The sequence below is a fragment of the Lolium perenne genome, chromosome 5 (assembly GCF_019359855.2).
Source record: "Lolium perenne isolate Kyuss_39 chromosome 5, Kyuss_2.0, whole genome shotgun sequence".
Lineage (NCBI taxonomy): Eukaryota > Viridiplantae > Streptophyta > Magnoliopsida > Poales > Poaceae > Lolium > Lolium perenne.
Genome location: NC_067248.2, coordinates 46692346 through 46709440, shown reverse-complemented (window position 1 = coordinate 46709440; position 17095 = coordinate 46692346). Strand labels below are relative to the sequence as shown.

Genomic DNA, 17095 nt, shown 5'->3' with positions numbered 1-17095 from the left:
CCGGGCCAACCCGTGCTCCGCGTGGGCGAGCATGGATTGGCGAGGGAGCACGCTGTGTCGCTCAGCCTCGCTGGCCTGCAGCGCCCCGGCTGGGCAGCCTGACACCGCGCTTCGACGTCGACGGGCTAGGCAACCTCCCGCGGCTCGAGTCCTTCGCTGCCGCCGGGTTGCCGTCGCCCCAGCACACGAGCCCGCCCATGGCGTCCACAGCGCGCACGCGTGTCGGCGGCCGGCGGCGACGGCCTTGTAGGCGGCGTCCCCGTACGCGAAGGCGGGCGGCGGCATTTTGTCAAACACCTGGCCGGCCCTGGCGTGGGAGGTGGGGAGCGGCGTGCGGAGGCGAGCTAGGCTGCGGCGCCGTCGAGGTGGCCGAGGCGTGCGGAGGCGAGGTGGCCGCGGCGTGCGGAGGCGAGGTGGCCGCGGCGTGCGGAGGCGAAGTGGCCGCGGCGACGAGCTCCGCCACCGTGCGGAGGCGACGGCGTGAGGAGAAAGGGAGGGAAAGAAGGAGGAGAGGGCCGGGAGGTTACCTGCGGGCGGCGGCGAGCTGCGTCGGCGGCGGCGGGCTGCGTCGGCGGCGGCGGCTGCGTCGGCGGCGGCGTGGTTGCGTCGGCGGCGTCGGCGGCGTGGGTGCGTCGGCTCTCTGCTTTGTGCGTCGCGCGGCGGAGAAGGGATTTGGGGACTTCGTCGCGCGCGGCTAAGTGTAAAACAGGGGATGGGCCTTTAGTACCGGTTGGTACCACCAACCGTACGAAAGACCTTTTTCGTATCGGTTGGTGGTACCAACCGGTACTAAAGGGTTTTTTTGTTTTCTTTTTTCTTTTCTTGTTTTCTTTTCTTTTGCTTTGTTTCTTTTTCTTTTACTGTTTTCTTCTTTCTTTCTGTTTCTTTTTCCTTTTATTTTGTGTTTCTTTTCTTTTCTTCTCATTTTCTATTTCTTTTCATTTTCTATTTCTTTTCATTTTCTATTTCTTTTCTTTTCATTTTCGTTCCCCTTTCTTTTGTGTTTCTTTTCTTTTATATTTCTTTTCTATTTATTTTGTTTTCTGTTTCTTCTTTGTTTTCTTTTATGTTTTTTCTTTTCTATTTATTTTTTCTATTGCTTTTGTTTTTCTTTTCTATTTCTTTTCTATTTCTTTTCTCTATTCTATTTCTTTTCTTTACTCTCGCCACGACGCCGTCCGCACTGAAAACTTTCCCGCCCGACGTCGCGCGGAAACTTTCGGCCACGACGCCGCGCGGGAAAAGAAAGGGCGGGAATGAAATTTTATTACGATTGAACTCGAATTAAAAGTACATAGCTTAACTGAAAATTAAAGATACATGACCAAATTCTCTTGGGGAGTCATTCGGTCATACTCTGCCTAGCCCTGTAGTACTCGCCACTGTAGTCGTCGTAGTCGCCGTCATCATCGTCGCTGGCATCGGGGTCGCGGTACTCGAACGTCGGCGGGTGAGCACGCGTGGGCTGGGACTGAGGGTAGCGCAGGCGGGGGCCACGGTAGGCCATGACGCCCTGGAGAGTCCGGCCGCGCCACCACAGCCGACGGCCGGCCTCGTTGAAGTTCGGAGGAGGCGGGCCGCCCTCCTCGTGCACAGCAGCGCCCTCTCACGCCGATTGATGAAGAAGCTTTCCCAAGTCGGGCTGTAGTCGGGATGCCACTGGGGATTCCTCCGCTGCTCTGGCGTGAGCTCGAAGTAGTAGTGGTTCGTGATGGCCATCTCGCGCGCCACACCTAGAGGGACTGGAGGGACCGGTACGCCTCCGACGCTTAGCAACCAGCCGGTCGGGACGCGGTAGCCCGGCGGGCAGGGGTAGTTCGAGGCGCAAAGCGCCTCCGCCTCCCGGGGGGTTAGAGATGCGATGGAAGCCAGGGGAGAGAATGATGAGGGTTGCGAGATATGAGTCTAGATGTGATATGTAAATGGTGGCCAAGCCTACATATATATAGTGAAAAAATGGCGGGAAGACAGAGGCGGGAACCGGTGGAAAGCGCGGGAAGAAAATAGGCGGGAAGACAGATCGAGGCAAACCTTTAGTACCGGTTGGTGGGTGCAACCGGTACTAAAGCTGTCGGCAGGATAAGGACGCGTGGGTAACCTTTAGTACCGGTTGGTGGGTGCAACCGGTACTAAAGCTGTCGGCAGGATAAGGACGCCCTGCTCGATGAGATAAAGTATGTAGCGCACGACGCTCTGTCGGTGGGATAAGGACGCGTGGGTAACCTTTAGTACCGGTTCGTGTCTACAACCGGTACTAAAGCTGTCGGCAGGATAAGGACGCTCTGCCTATAAAAGGAGCATCGATACACCATGGGAAGCAGCTCAACAAGCCAACATGGATGGAGAGTTTCATCACCATGGATGGAGGAAAGGGTTGGGAAATCTCCGTGGCGGAACTTGTCGAAGATGCCCTTGGTGCACACGCCCTATGGCATCTTCGGAAGTTCCGCCTCGGAAAAATTTCCCTGCAAGCCCGTGGAAGACTCCATCTCCTCTAACAAATGTTGGGGAAAGGGTTGGGAAATCTCCCGTGGCGGAACTTGTCGAAGATGCCCTTGGTGCACACGCCCTATGGCATCTTCGGAAGTTCCGCCTCGGAATTTTTTTCCTGCAAGCCCGTGGAAGACTCCATCTCCTCTAACAATGTTGCGGAAAGGGTTGGGAAATCTCCCGTGGCGGAACTTCTCGAATATGCCCTTGGTGCACATGCCCTATATATGGCATATTCGGAAGTTCCGCCTCGGAAAAATTTCCCTGCAAGCCCGCGTGACTTAACTAGTAAAACAAGCCAACCATCTCCATTGTTAATATCTTACATACAGTAACATCATTACACAAAAGTGATTTCCATATTGAGATACACAAGTTATGATCCCTATATGTAGCTAGCTAGTCTTCTGAGTTTTCTTCGCTCGTTTCCCTTTCTTCTTACTGCGACGCAACCATGGACAATCTTCATTGTTTAAGATGATGCTTGGGTCAATTTTTACCTTGAAGGGTGGAATATCGTCAAACTTATTATAATCTTCTGACATGTCTGTCTTGTCCTCTACTCCCACGATGTTTCTTTTTCCTGAAAGAACTATGTGCCGCTTTGGCTCATCGTATGATGTGTCCTCTTGCCTTTCTTTCCTTTTTTTCGGTTTGCTAGACATATCCTTCACATAAAAAACCTGAGCCACTTCACTGGCTAGGACGAATGGTTCGGTGTCGTACCCAAGATTCTTGAAATCCACTGTAGTCATTCCGTACTGCGGGTCTACACCTGCCCGTCTTTCGGGTTGAACCATTTACACCGGAACAAAGGGACCTTGAAATTAGGTCCATAGTCAAGTTCCCATATCTCCTCTATGTACCCATAATATGTGACCTTGTTCCCATTGCCATCTTCTGCATCAAAGCGGACACCACTGTTTTGGTTGGTGCTCTTTTTGTCTTGGGCGAAAGTGTAAAATGTGTTCCCATTAATCTCGTACCCTTGAAAAGTCGATATAGTAGAAAAATAAAGATTATTGGAGTGTGTGAGAGGTGGAGAAAAATTTAGAGTGTGAGGAAGATGAGAAAAATGAGAGCCAGCAGGGGGCTCGGGACGAGCTGGGCGATTTTGATATGGCTGGGTACCCTTTGGTACCGGTTCGTGTTACGAACCGGTACCAAAGGTCCAGCCCGGGCCCCACCACGCGTCTGAATTTTGGCCGAAGACCTTTCGTACCGGTTCCTAACACGAACCGGTACGAAAGACCCTCCCAAACCGGTACCAAAGCTCCTCGCCCACCTGATCCCTCAAACCGGTACAAATGGCCCCATTGGTACCGGTTCGTAAGGGAACCGGTACCAATGGCTTAGATGGATGAGAGGTTTTCTACTAGTGTGTGTACATACAACCAAAAAGTTGTGGACCAAAAGCCAAATTTAGCCTTTTATATGGGATGGCCTATCAGCTATCATATATTAGCACTGATTAAATAGTATGATTGATTTGAGATCATGATTTTCCTCCATAGAATTTATTAGCAATAGTCACAAGAAAAAACAATAATGTATGGTTTGTAAATTCACTTTCGATCTCGAATGTATATGCTTCCTTATCCAAAAGACACATTTTAAAAATGTGAAGTTTTCCCAAAAAATAATTCACGCATACATATCCACATCCTATAAAGTTTCACGAAAAAAACAATAATTTTTGTTCTATGTGCAAAAATACAAAAAGAAAAGTCTCGTGCAAACCCTTATTTTAAAATGAAATCTGTCTTCTGTACATATGCCGCACGGAAAGTGGGTTTTTGTGAAACGATTTGGTGCGCACATGGGGTTTGAACTTTGAAGAAATCCACACGGTATATTATTTTATTTTATTGGCATATCAAATGCATTTAAAATACATTTTAAATAATGGATCGAGCATATGCAACCCGAAGCTAAAACGTTCCATTCTGATACAATATGCTTCCTAGCCCATAGCTACATTTACGTGAACCCCTCACACAATTGTTGGAAGGGGAAACTCCTCAAAACAGTTCGAACCAGCGCTTCATTTTGCCCCTGCATGTGACCGAGCGCTCCAACCCCAGCTCCGCCAGTGGTACCCTCCTCCCATGTCGCCACCGGCCAAAGCCCACGCGATGCCATTGGAGGCAACCTTCCTTTACCATTGTGCTAGGGGGGCCTACCGTACATGTGTGTCTGGAGGTGGTGCACGCAGGATGGTAGTCTCGGATGGCGGCTCCGGCAGGTGACGGTTGGAGATGGCGAGGACGATCGTGACGACAATAGCGGGCGGTGGAGGTCGGTTCTTCTGCTGCGGTGAGGCTGGAGGGGAGCCGACATCAACTAGGTATGGGCCTACGAGCCTATATTTGGGAAACAGCCTGGCGAGCCCGACATGGCCATCGGGATGTCTACAAGGTGGTGGCAAGCAGACATCATGGAGGTGCCACGTTAATCGTACTCGCCACCCTTGTACCACATTCCCTCTGTCGTCCGTGTGCCGGCCTAGATCTTGGTCAGGTGAGTTCAGATCTAGCCCGGTCATCTCGTTTGTTTCGTGTCCGGGACCTTGGACCCCAAAGCGGCAGCCTCGAAAGGAGGACCGCGTTCAGCTTTTTAGGGGAGAGACATGGCCGCGGTGGTGGATTCTCTCTCTGGTCGTCTGGACGCTGCGGAGTGGGTGGCAGGGAATCCTCGTGCTAGCGATGCTTCGATCATGGCACCTCCTAGGTCGTGTCCTGGAGGTCTTTTTGGAGTCAATAGGAGGATCATAATATCTGGGGTGGCACAGAGTGGTGATTTCGGGTAAAATCCTAGTGCTTTGATGCTAGCGACAGTGATGTTTGTGGGTGTCGTTGGCCTCTTGGGTGTCGTTGGTCACCCTTTATGCCAGGGCTTCGGGTAAAAACCCTTGATCTGGTTCGGTCCAAAATACGGTAGTGCTTTGCGTCATGAGCCTCTTGGGGTGTCGTCATGGAGCTCCACTTACCTCTCAGTACCATCTCATTGACATCGGTGGGCAAGCTTAGGTCCTTTGTCAAAGCAACTTTGGCTCCAGCATGGTGCGGTCTGAGTGACATCTTATCATATATACACATGACCAACTTTCCACTAGTCTCGGTCCTCGTTGTCTACAAGTAGAAGAAAACCGGCGATAATGGATTCCTCCTCTCCTTATTGTCTCAATCTGGCACTCTCTTTTGGCTCTTCTATGCTCACCTCTTTCCCACCCCCGGTGCGGTTATCTTCATCCACTATCACCGAGAACGGGAAACGGGCCGAGTGATCGGTAGGCATAAGGAGATACCCAAACTGGAACAGTGGAAAAGGAGACAAGGACCAGACAAAGCCAAATATACGACCACCCTATCTGCCCTGAGCTTATTCCAATGGAAACACTTTTTAAGTTCTCTCTAATCATTCTAGGAGTGTTCCTACAAGTGTTGGGCGTGGAAGAATCTCTAGGTTGGGTAGAATCACTGCCGCAACAAGGTATACGCTGCCGCCGCTGAGGAAGCCTCGCGGTCTCCATCTCCAGGAGTCCATATGCTATTTAAAACAACTAAAAGAGGTGGATTTCAACGATGACACAACTAGATATATGATTAGGAGACAAGAGACAACGCGAACCGTTTTTCCCCTCGTCCGCTCCTGCGAGGCGGCGGCGCGATCCAATCTCCCAATCTCCGGCCAGGGCGCTGGGCCTGGTTTCCTCTCCCTCCGCTTGTCGCTCCGGCGGCAGCATGAGGGAGGGGGAACCTCGTTCCTCCGTTCTGGCCTAGTAGTTAGGGTTAGTTTTTGTCTCCTATGGTGCGTCGTTGGGGTGGTGGGAGCGGCGTCCGGGGAAATAAATCTGCCACAACTCCACTCCCACACCGGCGACGACCTTCACGGCGGCGTCTCGGAGTTGTTGGCAACGTGTGCTTGTCGATCTTTCAGGTCGACAGCTTGGTCTTCTCGCCGTTCTTCAGATCTGGCGAGATCTGTTTCTCGACGTGTCACTGGCGTTTGTCGTTGTCCACGACGGCGCTGGGGACCGGGGCGAGGTGGTTCTTCTGGAGCGAAGATGTTGGTCCGGAGGTGGTGGTTATGCCGTTCTTCTCCGACTTCGTCGATGGGAGGCAACATATCTTGGTCCAAGACAGCACGGGGACGTCCCCCGGTCGACGTGCCACAGCGACATGTGCCTCGCTGCTTACAGCAGGTCTGTTCATCGACTCACAAAGCCTCGTTGGCGATGGTGCTTTTTTGGATCTTGCAACGATGGAGGCTCAGCGTCTCTTCTTGCGTTCGTCTCGACGGCGTTGGAATTGGACGGCGGCCGCTGGCTACGGTGGTTGCAGGAAATCCTAGGGATCGTTTTGTATTTCTCAATCTTTTCGGATTTTATCTGCAAATTCAGGATAATTATTTTACCCCGGTTTGTCTTTTAGTTTCCACATGTGTTGCTTCATGTAACTTGGTGTTCGATTAATGAAATATGTGGTTGCTCTTAAAAAAAACAACTAAAAGAGAAATCAAGCCTGGTAAACATAGTCAACGTAGGAGAAAACAACTGCAATTACTTTAATTATCTTTAAAATGGAGTTCAATTAATTGTGAATGGCAAGTTCCTAGAGAGAATGCACCTATAATGTTGCTGGAGAGACCTTGTTATGTGGTCGCTCGATTTTGGGAGAAACCTTGTTATGTGGGCTCATAAATTTCTACCCCTGACTTTCCATCCAAAGTGGCGATTTCATGTGATTCTACTATGCGTTTATGTTAGAATTGACCATATGAACATGACCAACCCGAAAAGAGGTCAAGTTTGTATAAGAGTTGGGTTGGTGACCTCAAAGTGGTATCGAAGTTGGGAAAAGAGAGATGAAAAACAAACAAGAATATGGTCTAAGGAGGACAACGGAAAAAACGTTGGTTGAGTTCCATATCAGGCAGCACTCGGCATACATTGACAGCATAGTCTTTGCCGACAATCGAATGCCGTTGATATGGTACTTGGGAACCTCAACAATGTTGTCATATTTTCTATCACGGAAAGGGACCACTAGTGGAAAATGGGGCATCCATCTAAGCCATTGGTACCGGTTCCCTTACGAACCGGTGCCAATGGGGCAATCTGCACCGGTTCGGGGGCTCAGGCGGGCGAGGAGCAATGGCACCGGTTCGTGAGGGGCTTTCGTACCGGTTCGTGTTAGGAACCGGTACGAAAGGTCTTCGGCCATTTGTCAGACGCGTGGTGGGGCTCGGGTAGGACCTTTGGTACCGGTTTTTAACACGAACCGGTACCAAAGGGTGCCCCCTATATTATCATCAAGTCTCGAGCCCGTCCCCTGGCCGGCTCTTCTCTTCATCTCATTTTTCTCTTCTTCCTCTCACACACAAAATTTTTGCACCTCTCACACTCCAATAAATCTCTATTTTTTCTCCACCATTTTAACAAGATTAAGGGCATTCATCTATCCAAGGGTTAGCAATATCATCCTTTCTTCCGGCGTTCCTAATTTAGCACATCTCTTTGGTAGTTTTAACTCGTACTATTTTTCTAGTGCTAGCAAGGTGTTCGATGAAATTCCTAAGTTAGGGGTTTTACTTTTTTATAATCAATTTGAGCTGAAATTATGGTATATTTTGTAGGTTTTAATTAGTATCATCCCCGTCCTTACCGCCGTCGATCGCCAGCGTCGTCCCCTAGCCGGCACCGTACAACCTCGGTGAGCCTCTTCTTTTTTATAAATAAAACTTAGTTTTATCTGATGAACTTGAATATTAATTTAGTTTGTCACTCATATATCCACGATGTTGTGTAATTAATGATATTTGATATACATATAAAATGCAGATGAATCGACAATGGATGTACGGTGACCGGTGCCGTCCCGACTTCATTAATGGCATGCATTATTTTCTCAACGTGGCTGAGGCAAACAGGCAGTCGAATGGTTTCATCTATTGTCCATGTAGTTCCTGTAAGAATATGACGGATTACTCTACCTCAAAGACCATTCACGTCCACCTGCTGCAGAACGGTTTCATGCCCAGCTATAATTGTTGGACCAAGCACGGAGAAAGAGGGATTATATTGGAAGACAACGAAGAAGAAGAGGATAGTGACAACTATCCTATGTTCACTGAAGACGGTGATAGTAGAATGGGGGAAGACGAAGCTGAAGAAGAGCCCATATTTGATGAGCCCATTTTTGATGACCCCGATGACGATTTGGGTCGGGCCATTCTTGATGCGAAGATAAGCTGCGGAAGTGAAAAGGAGAGGTTGAAGTTGCAGAAAATGTTAGAGGATCACAAGACACTGTTGTACCCAAATTGCGAAGATGGCCAGAAAAAGCTGGGTACCACGCTGGAATTGCTGCAATGGAAGGCAGAGAATGGTACTTCTGACAAGGGATTTGAAAAGTTGCTGAAAATAATAAAGAAGATGCTTCCGGGGAGAACGTATTGCCCTCTAGTACGTACGAAGCAAAGAAGGTTGTCTGCCCTCTAGGATTAGAGGTGCAGAAGATACATGCATGCATCAATGACTGCATCCTCTACCGCGGGGAGTACGAGAATTTGAATGCATGCCCGGTATGTAGTGCATTGAGGTATAAGATCAGGCGAGATGACCCTGGCGATGTTGAGGGCGAGTCCACCCCCAGGAAGAGGGTTCCTGCGAAGGTGATGTGGTATGCTCCTATAATTCCACGGTTGAAACGTTTGTTCCAAAACAAAGAGCATGCCAAGTTGTTGCGATGGCACAAAGAGGACCGTAAGAAAGATTTGATCTTGAGACACCCCGCTGATGGGTCGCAGTGGAGAAAAATCGACAGAGAGTTCAAGTCATTTTCAGATGACGCAAGGAACTTAAGATTTGGTCTAAGTACCGATGGCTTTAATCCTTTCGGTGAGCAGAGCTCCAGTCATAGCACCTGGCCAGTGACTCTATGTATCTATAACCTTCCTCCTTGGTTGTGCATGAAGCGGAAGTTCATTATGATGCCAGTGCTCATCCAGGGCCCGAGGCAACCCGGCAACGACATTGATGTGTACACGAGGCCGTTGGTTGAAGAACTTTTACGCTTGTGGCATGACGAAGGTGTACCTGTGTGGGATGAGCACGAACAAAAGGAATTTAACCTACGGGCGTTGTTGTTTGTAACCATCAATGATTGGCCTGCTCTTAGTAACATTTCAGGGCAGTCAAACAAGGGATACAACGCATGCACACACTGTTTAGGTGAGACTGACACTATATATTTAGGAAACAAGAATGTGTACCTAGGGCATCGTCGATTTCTTCCAAAACAACATCACGTAAGAAAGAGAGGAAAGCATTTCGGAGGTGAGGCAGATAACCGGACGAAGCCTACCCGCCCTACTGGGGAAGTTATATATGATATGGTGAAGGATTTAAAAGTGATCTTTGGAAAGGGTCCCGGCGGACAATCTGTTCCGAATGTTGATGGACATGTACCCATGTGGAAGAAGAAGTCGATATTTTGGGAGCTACCCTACTGGAAATTCTTAGAGGTTCACTCTGCAATCGACGTGATGCACGTGACGAAAAATCTTTGCGTGAACCTGCTAAACTTCTTGGGCGTGTATGGGAAGACAAAAGATACACCGGATGCACGGCAGGACCAGCAAAGTATCCACGAAGGAAGCAACCTGAATCCAGAGAAGTATCAAGGTCCTTCCAGCTACGCTCTTACCAAAGAAGAGAAGGAGATCTTTTTTGAAGTCCTGAGTAGCATCAAGGTCCCGTCTGGCTTCTCGTCGAACATAAAGGGAATAATAAACATGTCTGAGAAAAAGTTTCAAAACCTAAAGTCTCATGACTGCCACGTGATTATGACACAATTACTTCCGGTTGCATTGAGGGGGCTTAGGAAAATGTTCGAGTACCCATTGTGAAGCTATGTGCTTTCCTCAATGCAATTTCTCGAAGGTGATCAATCCACTTACTCTACAAAATTTACTGAAGGATGTGGTCCAATGTCTAGTCAGCTTCGAGTTGGTGTTCCCACCATCCTTCTTCAATATTATGACACATCTCCTAGTTCACCTGGTCGAAGAGATTGGCGTTCTCGGTCCTGTATTTCTACACAACATGTTCCCTTTTGAGAGATTCATGGGAGTCTTAAAGAAGTATGTTCATAACCGTGCTAGGCCAGAAGGAAGCATCTCCAAGGGCTATGGAACAGAGGAGGTCATTGAGTTTTGTGTTGACTTTATTCCTGACCTTAAGCCGATCGGTGTTCCTGAATCACGCTATGAGGGGAGACTGCGTGGAAAAGGCACGCTAGGAAAGAAAGCAATAACGTGTATGGACGGACATTCTTTCACTCAAGCACACTACACAGTTCTACATAATTCCATCTTGGTGGCTCCGTACAAAGAGGAACACAAGGATATCTTACGCTCTAAATACCGGAGGAACGTGAAGATTGGATTGATGGAGAACACATGAAGACTTTCGGCGGTTGGTTGCAAACACGTCTCATGAATGCCACTGATGACGAGCAGCTATACTTGTTGGCCAAGCAACCTTCTTCGACTATATCGACTTTTCAAGGGTACGAGATTAATGGGAACACATTTTACACGTTCGCCCAAGATAAAAAGAGCACCAACCAAAACGGTGGTGTCCGCTTTGATGCAGCAGATGACAATGGGAAGAAGGTCACATATTATGGGTACATAGAGGAGATATGGGAACTTGAATATGGACCTAATTTCAAGGTCCCTTTGTTCCGGTGCAAATGGTTCAACCTGAAAGATGGGGTACAGGTAGACCCGCAGTACGGAATGACTACAGTGGATCTCAAGAATCTAGGGTACGACACCGAACCATTCGTCCTAGCCAGTGAAGTGGCTCAGGTTTTTTATGTGAAGGACATGTCTAGCAAACCGAAGAAAAGAAAAGAAAGGCAAGAGGACACATCATACGATGAGCCAAAGCGGCACATAGTTCTTTCAGGAAAAAGAAACATCGTGGGAGTAGAGGACAAGACGGACATGTCGAAGATTATAATAAGTTTGATGATATTCCACCCTTCAAGGTGAAAACTTGACCCAAGCATCATCTTAAATAATGAAGATTGTCCATGGTTGCGTCGTGATCGAAGAAAGGGAAACAGAGACGAAGAAAACTCGGAAAACTAGCTAGATAGGGATCATAACTTGTGTATCTTAATATGGAAATCACTTTTGTGTAATGATGTTAACAATGGAGCTTTCACGGGCTTGCATGGAAATTTTTCCAAGGCGGAACTTCCGAATATGCCATATATAGGGCATGTGCACCAAGGGCATATTCGAGAAGTTCCGCCACGGGAGATTTCCCTATCCTTCCACAACATTGTTAGAGGAGATGGAGTCTTTCACGGGCTTCCAGGGAAATTTTTCCGAGGCGGAACTTCCGAAGATGCCATAGGTCGTGTGCACCAAGGGCATCTTCGAGAAGTTCCGCCACGGGAGATTTCCCAACCCTTTCCTCCATCCATGGGGATGAAACTCTCCATCCATGTTGGCTTGTTGAGCTGCTTGCCATGGCGATGCTCCTTTTATAGGCACGGCGCCGCTTCTACTTTGTCTTCTTCCTTCGAGCAGGGCGTCATGCGCTACATGCTTTATCTCATCGAGCAGGGCGTCCTTATCATGCCGACAGCTTTAGTACCGGTTGCACCCACCAGCCGGTACTAAAGGTTACCCACGCGTCCTTATCCCACCGACAGCTTTGTTACATGACAGAAAACCACCTTTAGTACCGGTTGCACCCACCAGCCGGTACTAAAGGTTACCCACGCGTCCTTATCCCACCGACAGCTTTGTTACATGACAGAAAACCACCTTTAGTACCGGTTGCACCCACCAGCCGGTACTAAAGGGTTTCCCGCCTATTTTTTCACCGGTTCCCGCCTCCGTCATCCCGCCATTTTTTCACTATATATATGTAGGCTTGGCCTCCATTTACATATCACATCTAGACTCATATCTGCAAACCTCATCATTCTCTCCCATGGCTTCCATCGTATATCTAACCCCCCGGGAGGCGGAGGCGCTTTGCGCCTCGAACTACCCCTGCCCGCCGGGCTACCGCGTCCCGACCGGCTGGTTACTAAGCGTCGGAGGCGTACCGGTCCCTCCAGTCCCTCTAGGTGTGGCGCGCGAGATGGCCATCACGAACCACTACTACTTCGAGCTCACGCCAGAGCAGCGGAGGAATCCCCAGTGGCATCCCGACTACAGCCCGACTTGGGAAAGCTTCTTCATCAATCGGCGTGAGAGGGCGCTGCCGAGCACGAGGAGGGCGGCCCGCCTCCTTCGAACTTCAACGAGGCCGGCCGTCGGCTGTGGTGGCGCGGCCGGACTCTCCAGGGCGTCATGGCCTACCGTGGCCCCCGCCTGCGCTACCCTCAGTCCCAGCCCACGCGTGCTCTCCCGCCGAGGTTCGACTACCGCGACCCCGATGCCAGCGACGATGATGACGGCGACTACGACGACTACAGTGGCGAGTACTATAGGGCTAGGCACGAGTATGACTGAATGACTCCAACAGTCAAATCTGGCCATGTATCTTAATTTTCAGTTGAGCTACTTTTAATTCGAGTTCAATCGTAACAAAATTGTATTCCCACCCTTTCTTTCTCGCCTTTTTTCTCCCACGCGCGGCATCGTGACGGGCAAGTTTCCCGCGCGACGTCGGGGCGGGAAACTTTCCCGCGCGGACGGCGTCATGGCGGGAGTAAAGAAAAGAAATAGAAAAGAAACAGAAAAGAAAAGAAAAGGAAAAAATAAATAGAAAATAAAAGAAAAGGAAACAGGAAAAGAAAAGAAAAGAAAAAGAAAAGAAAAAGAAAAGCAATAGAAAAAATAAATAGAAAATAAATAGAAAAGAAAAAGAAAAGCAAAAGAAAAAATAAATAGAAAAGCAATAGAAAAAATAAATAAAAAAGAAATAGAAAAGAAAATAAATAGAAAAGAAAAGAAAAAGAAAAGCAATAGAAAATAATAAATAGAAAAGAAAAGAAAAAATAAAAGCAATAGAAAATATAAATAGAAAAGAAAATAAAAGAAAATAATAAATTGAAAAGAAAAGAAAAGAAAAGAAACAGAGAAGAAAAAATAAACAGAAAAGAAAAAGAAAAGAAAAAGAAACAGCAAAAGAAAAGAAAACAGAAAAAGAAAAAAGAAAAACAAAAAAAAACCTTTGGCACCGGTTGGTGCCACCAACCGGTACGAAAGGCCTTTCGTACCGGTTGAGTGGCACCAACCGGTGCCAAAGGGGGTTCGCCTCCATTTTCCCTTAGCCGCGCGCGCAATCCCCAAATCCGATTAAGTTTCAGACGCACGAGACCCGCGCCGCTCCTCGCCGTCGCCGTCGTCCACGCACGGGGACCCCGCGCGCTCCTCGCCGTCGACGTCGCAGCCTCGCCGTCGTCGTTGCAGCCTCGCCGTCGCCGTCGGCCGCCGCCCGCTCCTCTCCGCGCACGCCTCTGCGGGTATGTGTGCGCCGCCCCCGTCGCCTCCCTCCCCTTCTTCTTCGGGCGCCGTTGCCCGCCGCCGATGCGCCGCCACCGCGCGAGACCGTGGCCGCCGCCGCCGCTGCGCGCCACGCTGCCGTTCCCCTGCTGGAGGCCGTCGCCATCCGCGCGACACACCGCCGCCGCACACCACCGGTAGGTGCACGCATGGTGCTCGACGAAATGCACCTGCTGCCGGGGACGCGCTCGCCGCCCTCGCAGGTGCACGGCGCCGTCGGGGTCCTCGCGGGCCTCGCGCAGCCGCACGACGGCGGCCCCGCCGCGGGACGACATGCGCCGCATGATGGCCACCTCCCTCCGCACGTCCGCCGCGTGCGCCGCCCGCGGTCTTGCGCTGCGCCCGCGTCCGCGGCCCCCGCGGCGATGCCTCCGGATGGTCTTGCACGCGAGCGACTCGCCCGTGGCGGCGTCCCGGCAGCGGCGCGTGACCCCGAACTCGCCGCGGCCCAGCTCCTTGCCCAGCACGTACCGGCGCGCGAACTCCGCGGCCGTCGTCTTGGCCACCAGCTCTGTTGGCATAAACCCTGTCATGGTAGTGCTAGGTGTTAGTTTTATTCAGTTTCGTCAGTTAACACTTTGCAGTTTTCCCGTTTGTTTCGGTTAGGATTTTAGCGTCCTGGACGTTGCTTGTAACGATCCAGGAACGAGTCAGATGGGAGCCATGATCTTCTCGTGGGATGGCGCGAGAGTAGCGGATCGTGGATCTCCCACGTTTGCTTTGTAACCGAGAATAAAAGGAAGAGAAACAGAAAAGCCGAGCACGTTTACACGGCGCAAAAAAACTCTTGTCTTCGTCTTCCTCGTGAACTGAGCGAGAGAGAGAGAGAGCCAAGACTACAAGCTCCGCGGGTTGGGGTCTTGTTCGGTGACGGGGAGGACGAAGGAGAGGTTGCCGAGGCGGCCGTGCAGCTTCCGCGAGGAGGCGTAGGCGGAGTAGCAGCCCCCCATCGAGCCGCCTCGCTCCCTAGCCCGCCGCTGCGACGCGCGCGCCCTCTCGGCTCCCCTCTCCCTCTGTCCTGCTCCTCGGTTCGGCGCGGCGATGGCGATGGCGCGGTAGTTGGGGCGGAGAAGAAGGGATCATGCTCTTTTTGAAAATTCAGTACATCTTGTTATATTATGCATGAAATAATTAACAAACTATGACATTATTGAGACTATAACAAACAATCAGATAATTTATAACAAACTATGCTCGTCATTCTCTCTATCTTATGTAGAATATTACAAACAATCTGATAATTTATATTTAAAATTTCAAATCTAAATTATTGGCATCATTGGCATTCTCATGCATTCTCATTCTCATGAATTCTCATGCATCATTGACAAGATGAATGAAATATAATTGCTTTCTTAATTTTGTAGTGACATTGAGCTATGGCGGACGGCACCTTCGTCCGAGATGAGGAGGGGGAAGAAGCGGTGCAGAAATTGATATATGAGAGTGCCCGTGGGGCTGATGGAGATGAAACAGATTTTGCCGACTTTCTGAATGATTTCGGCGAGGGACTTGAGTCCGAACAAGTTAGAAGAGACAACGAAGTTTCCATAACAAACTCCGCCGAGGTGTATATTTATGTATCAAGTCTATGTTCATATCACTAGATGCATTCATTTATTTGTATTTCACTTATTAACGAATAATTTTTCTATTAGCCTTCTGGAACATCGAGCAAGTCTGTTAAAACAAAACGAGGCCCGACGCGAGTTCTAAAGGGCGAGGGTAGGTTAGCCCTCACGGCATTTAAGGATAATGGTGAACCGGTGCATCCCAAAGATCACTGCACCAAATTTACAAGTCAAGCTGGAGTTCTTGTTAGGGACCATGTACCGATCAGCATTCGAGAGTGGCATAAGCCGAAGAAAGCGGACAATGAAGCTAGTTATGTCAACGACGCGATGAAAAAGTTTCTTTGGGAAACTCTGCTGACACGCTTCAGCCTACCGGAAGACATGACGGAAGGCCAGAAGAATAAAGTCAAGGAATGGACTCTCAAGAAGATGGCCATACAATTCCAGACTTGGAAGAAAAATTTATGGGACAAATATAAGAATGAAGATCCAGTATTCGATGATAATCTAGTGAAGATAAAGGATCACTGGCAAGAATTTAAGAGGTATAAGCAATCGTCTACTTTTGTGTCTCGATCGGTCACAAATAAGAAAAATGCTGCAAAGAAGACAATTTGGCATCATATGGGGTCAGGTGGCTACAAGACTGCCATTCCGAGGTGGATAGCGTATGAAAATGAACTGATGGCTGCAGGAATCACTCCACAGACATGGGACTGGCCCGAACGGTCCAAGTTCTGGTTGTTCGCGCATGGGGCAGGGTTGGACCCAAAGACAGGGCTGATCGTTGCGAAGGGAAAATGGAAGGAAAAGATTGAGCAAATCGTACCGAAGCTTGTAGCTGCAATTGAACAGGTTCGAAAGGGAGAGTACATTCCCGATAGAGAGAATGACGAGTGACACTCGCTACGGGGAATCCTGAACACGTTGGACGGGTACGAGCTCGCCCAGTCTCACCATGAAGGAAGCGTTCCCGAGTCCGCCGACACTTATAGAAGCCGTTCGCGGAAGAAGAAGAAGGATGCCGACATTGTAACGGAATTGTTAACTAGGGTGGAGGCGCTTGAGAAAAATCAGAGGCCACCCGACCAGCCGATGTTCCTACGGGATCCTCAAGCCGATGCCGCCCCATCTCAGCGAAGAAGCGGTGTGGGTTCCACGCATCTTGACGGATGTGGAGGAAGCTACCCCGTGGATTATGTCACGGAGAAGACAGATTGCGAGCTCTATATGTTATTCAGAACCGCGTACGTTAAGGTGGCGGTCGGTTATGTTTACCCAAGTGAAGAAGGAGCAACGCACCACCATATGCCCATTCCACCTGGCTGTGTTCGTGTCGGGGTGGATGAAGTTGTTCCGGCTTTTGAATCAGTGGAGCTTGATATTCCTAGAGGTGACGATGAGAGGACACTTGCCGATGTCAAGCACGGTTTCGCCCTATGGCCGAAGAAGTACGTCGTCCTTCGCAAAGGCCACCGACTCCGCAAAGC

The 17095-nt window shown here is 49.6% G+C and overlaps 1 protein-coding gene across 1 annotated transcript; it reads left to right on the top strand.

The window, feature by feature from the left end:
* Positions 1 to 15375: 15375 nt before the first annotated feature.
* Positions 15376 to 16505, top strand: LOC139831477 (uncharacterized). Its single transcript, XM_071820758.1, has 2 exons — positions 15376 to 15599; positions 15690 to 16505. Exons 1-2 carry the CDS (start codon positions 15411 to 15413, stop codon positions 16503 to 16505), a joined length of 1005 nt encoding a protein of 334 aa, XP_071676859.1. The 5' UTR covers positions 15376 to 15410.
* The last annotated feature ends 590 nt before the right edge of the window (positions 16506 to 17095 follow it).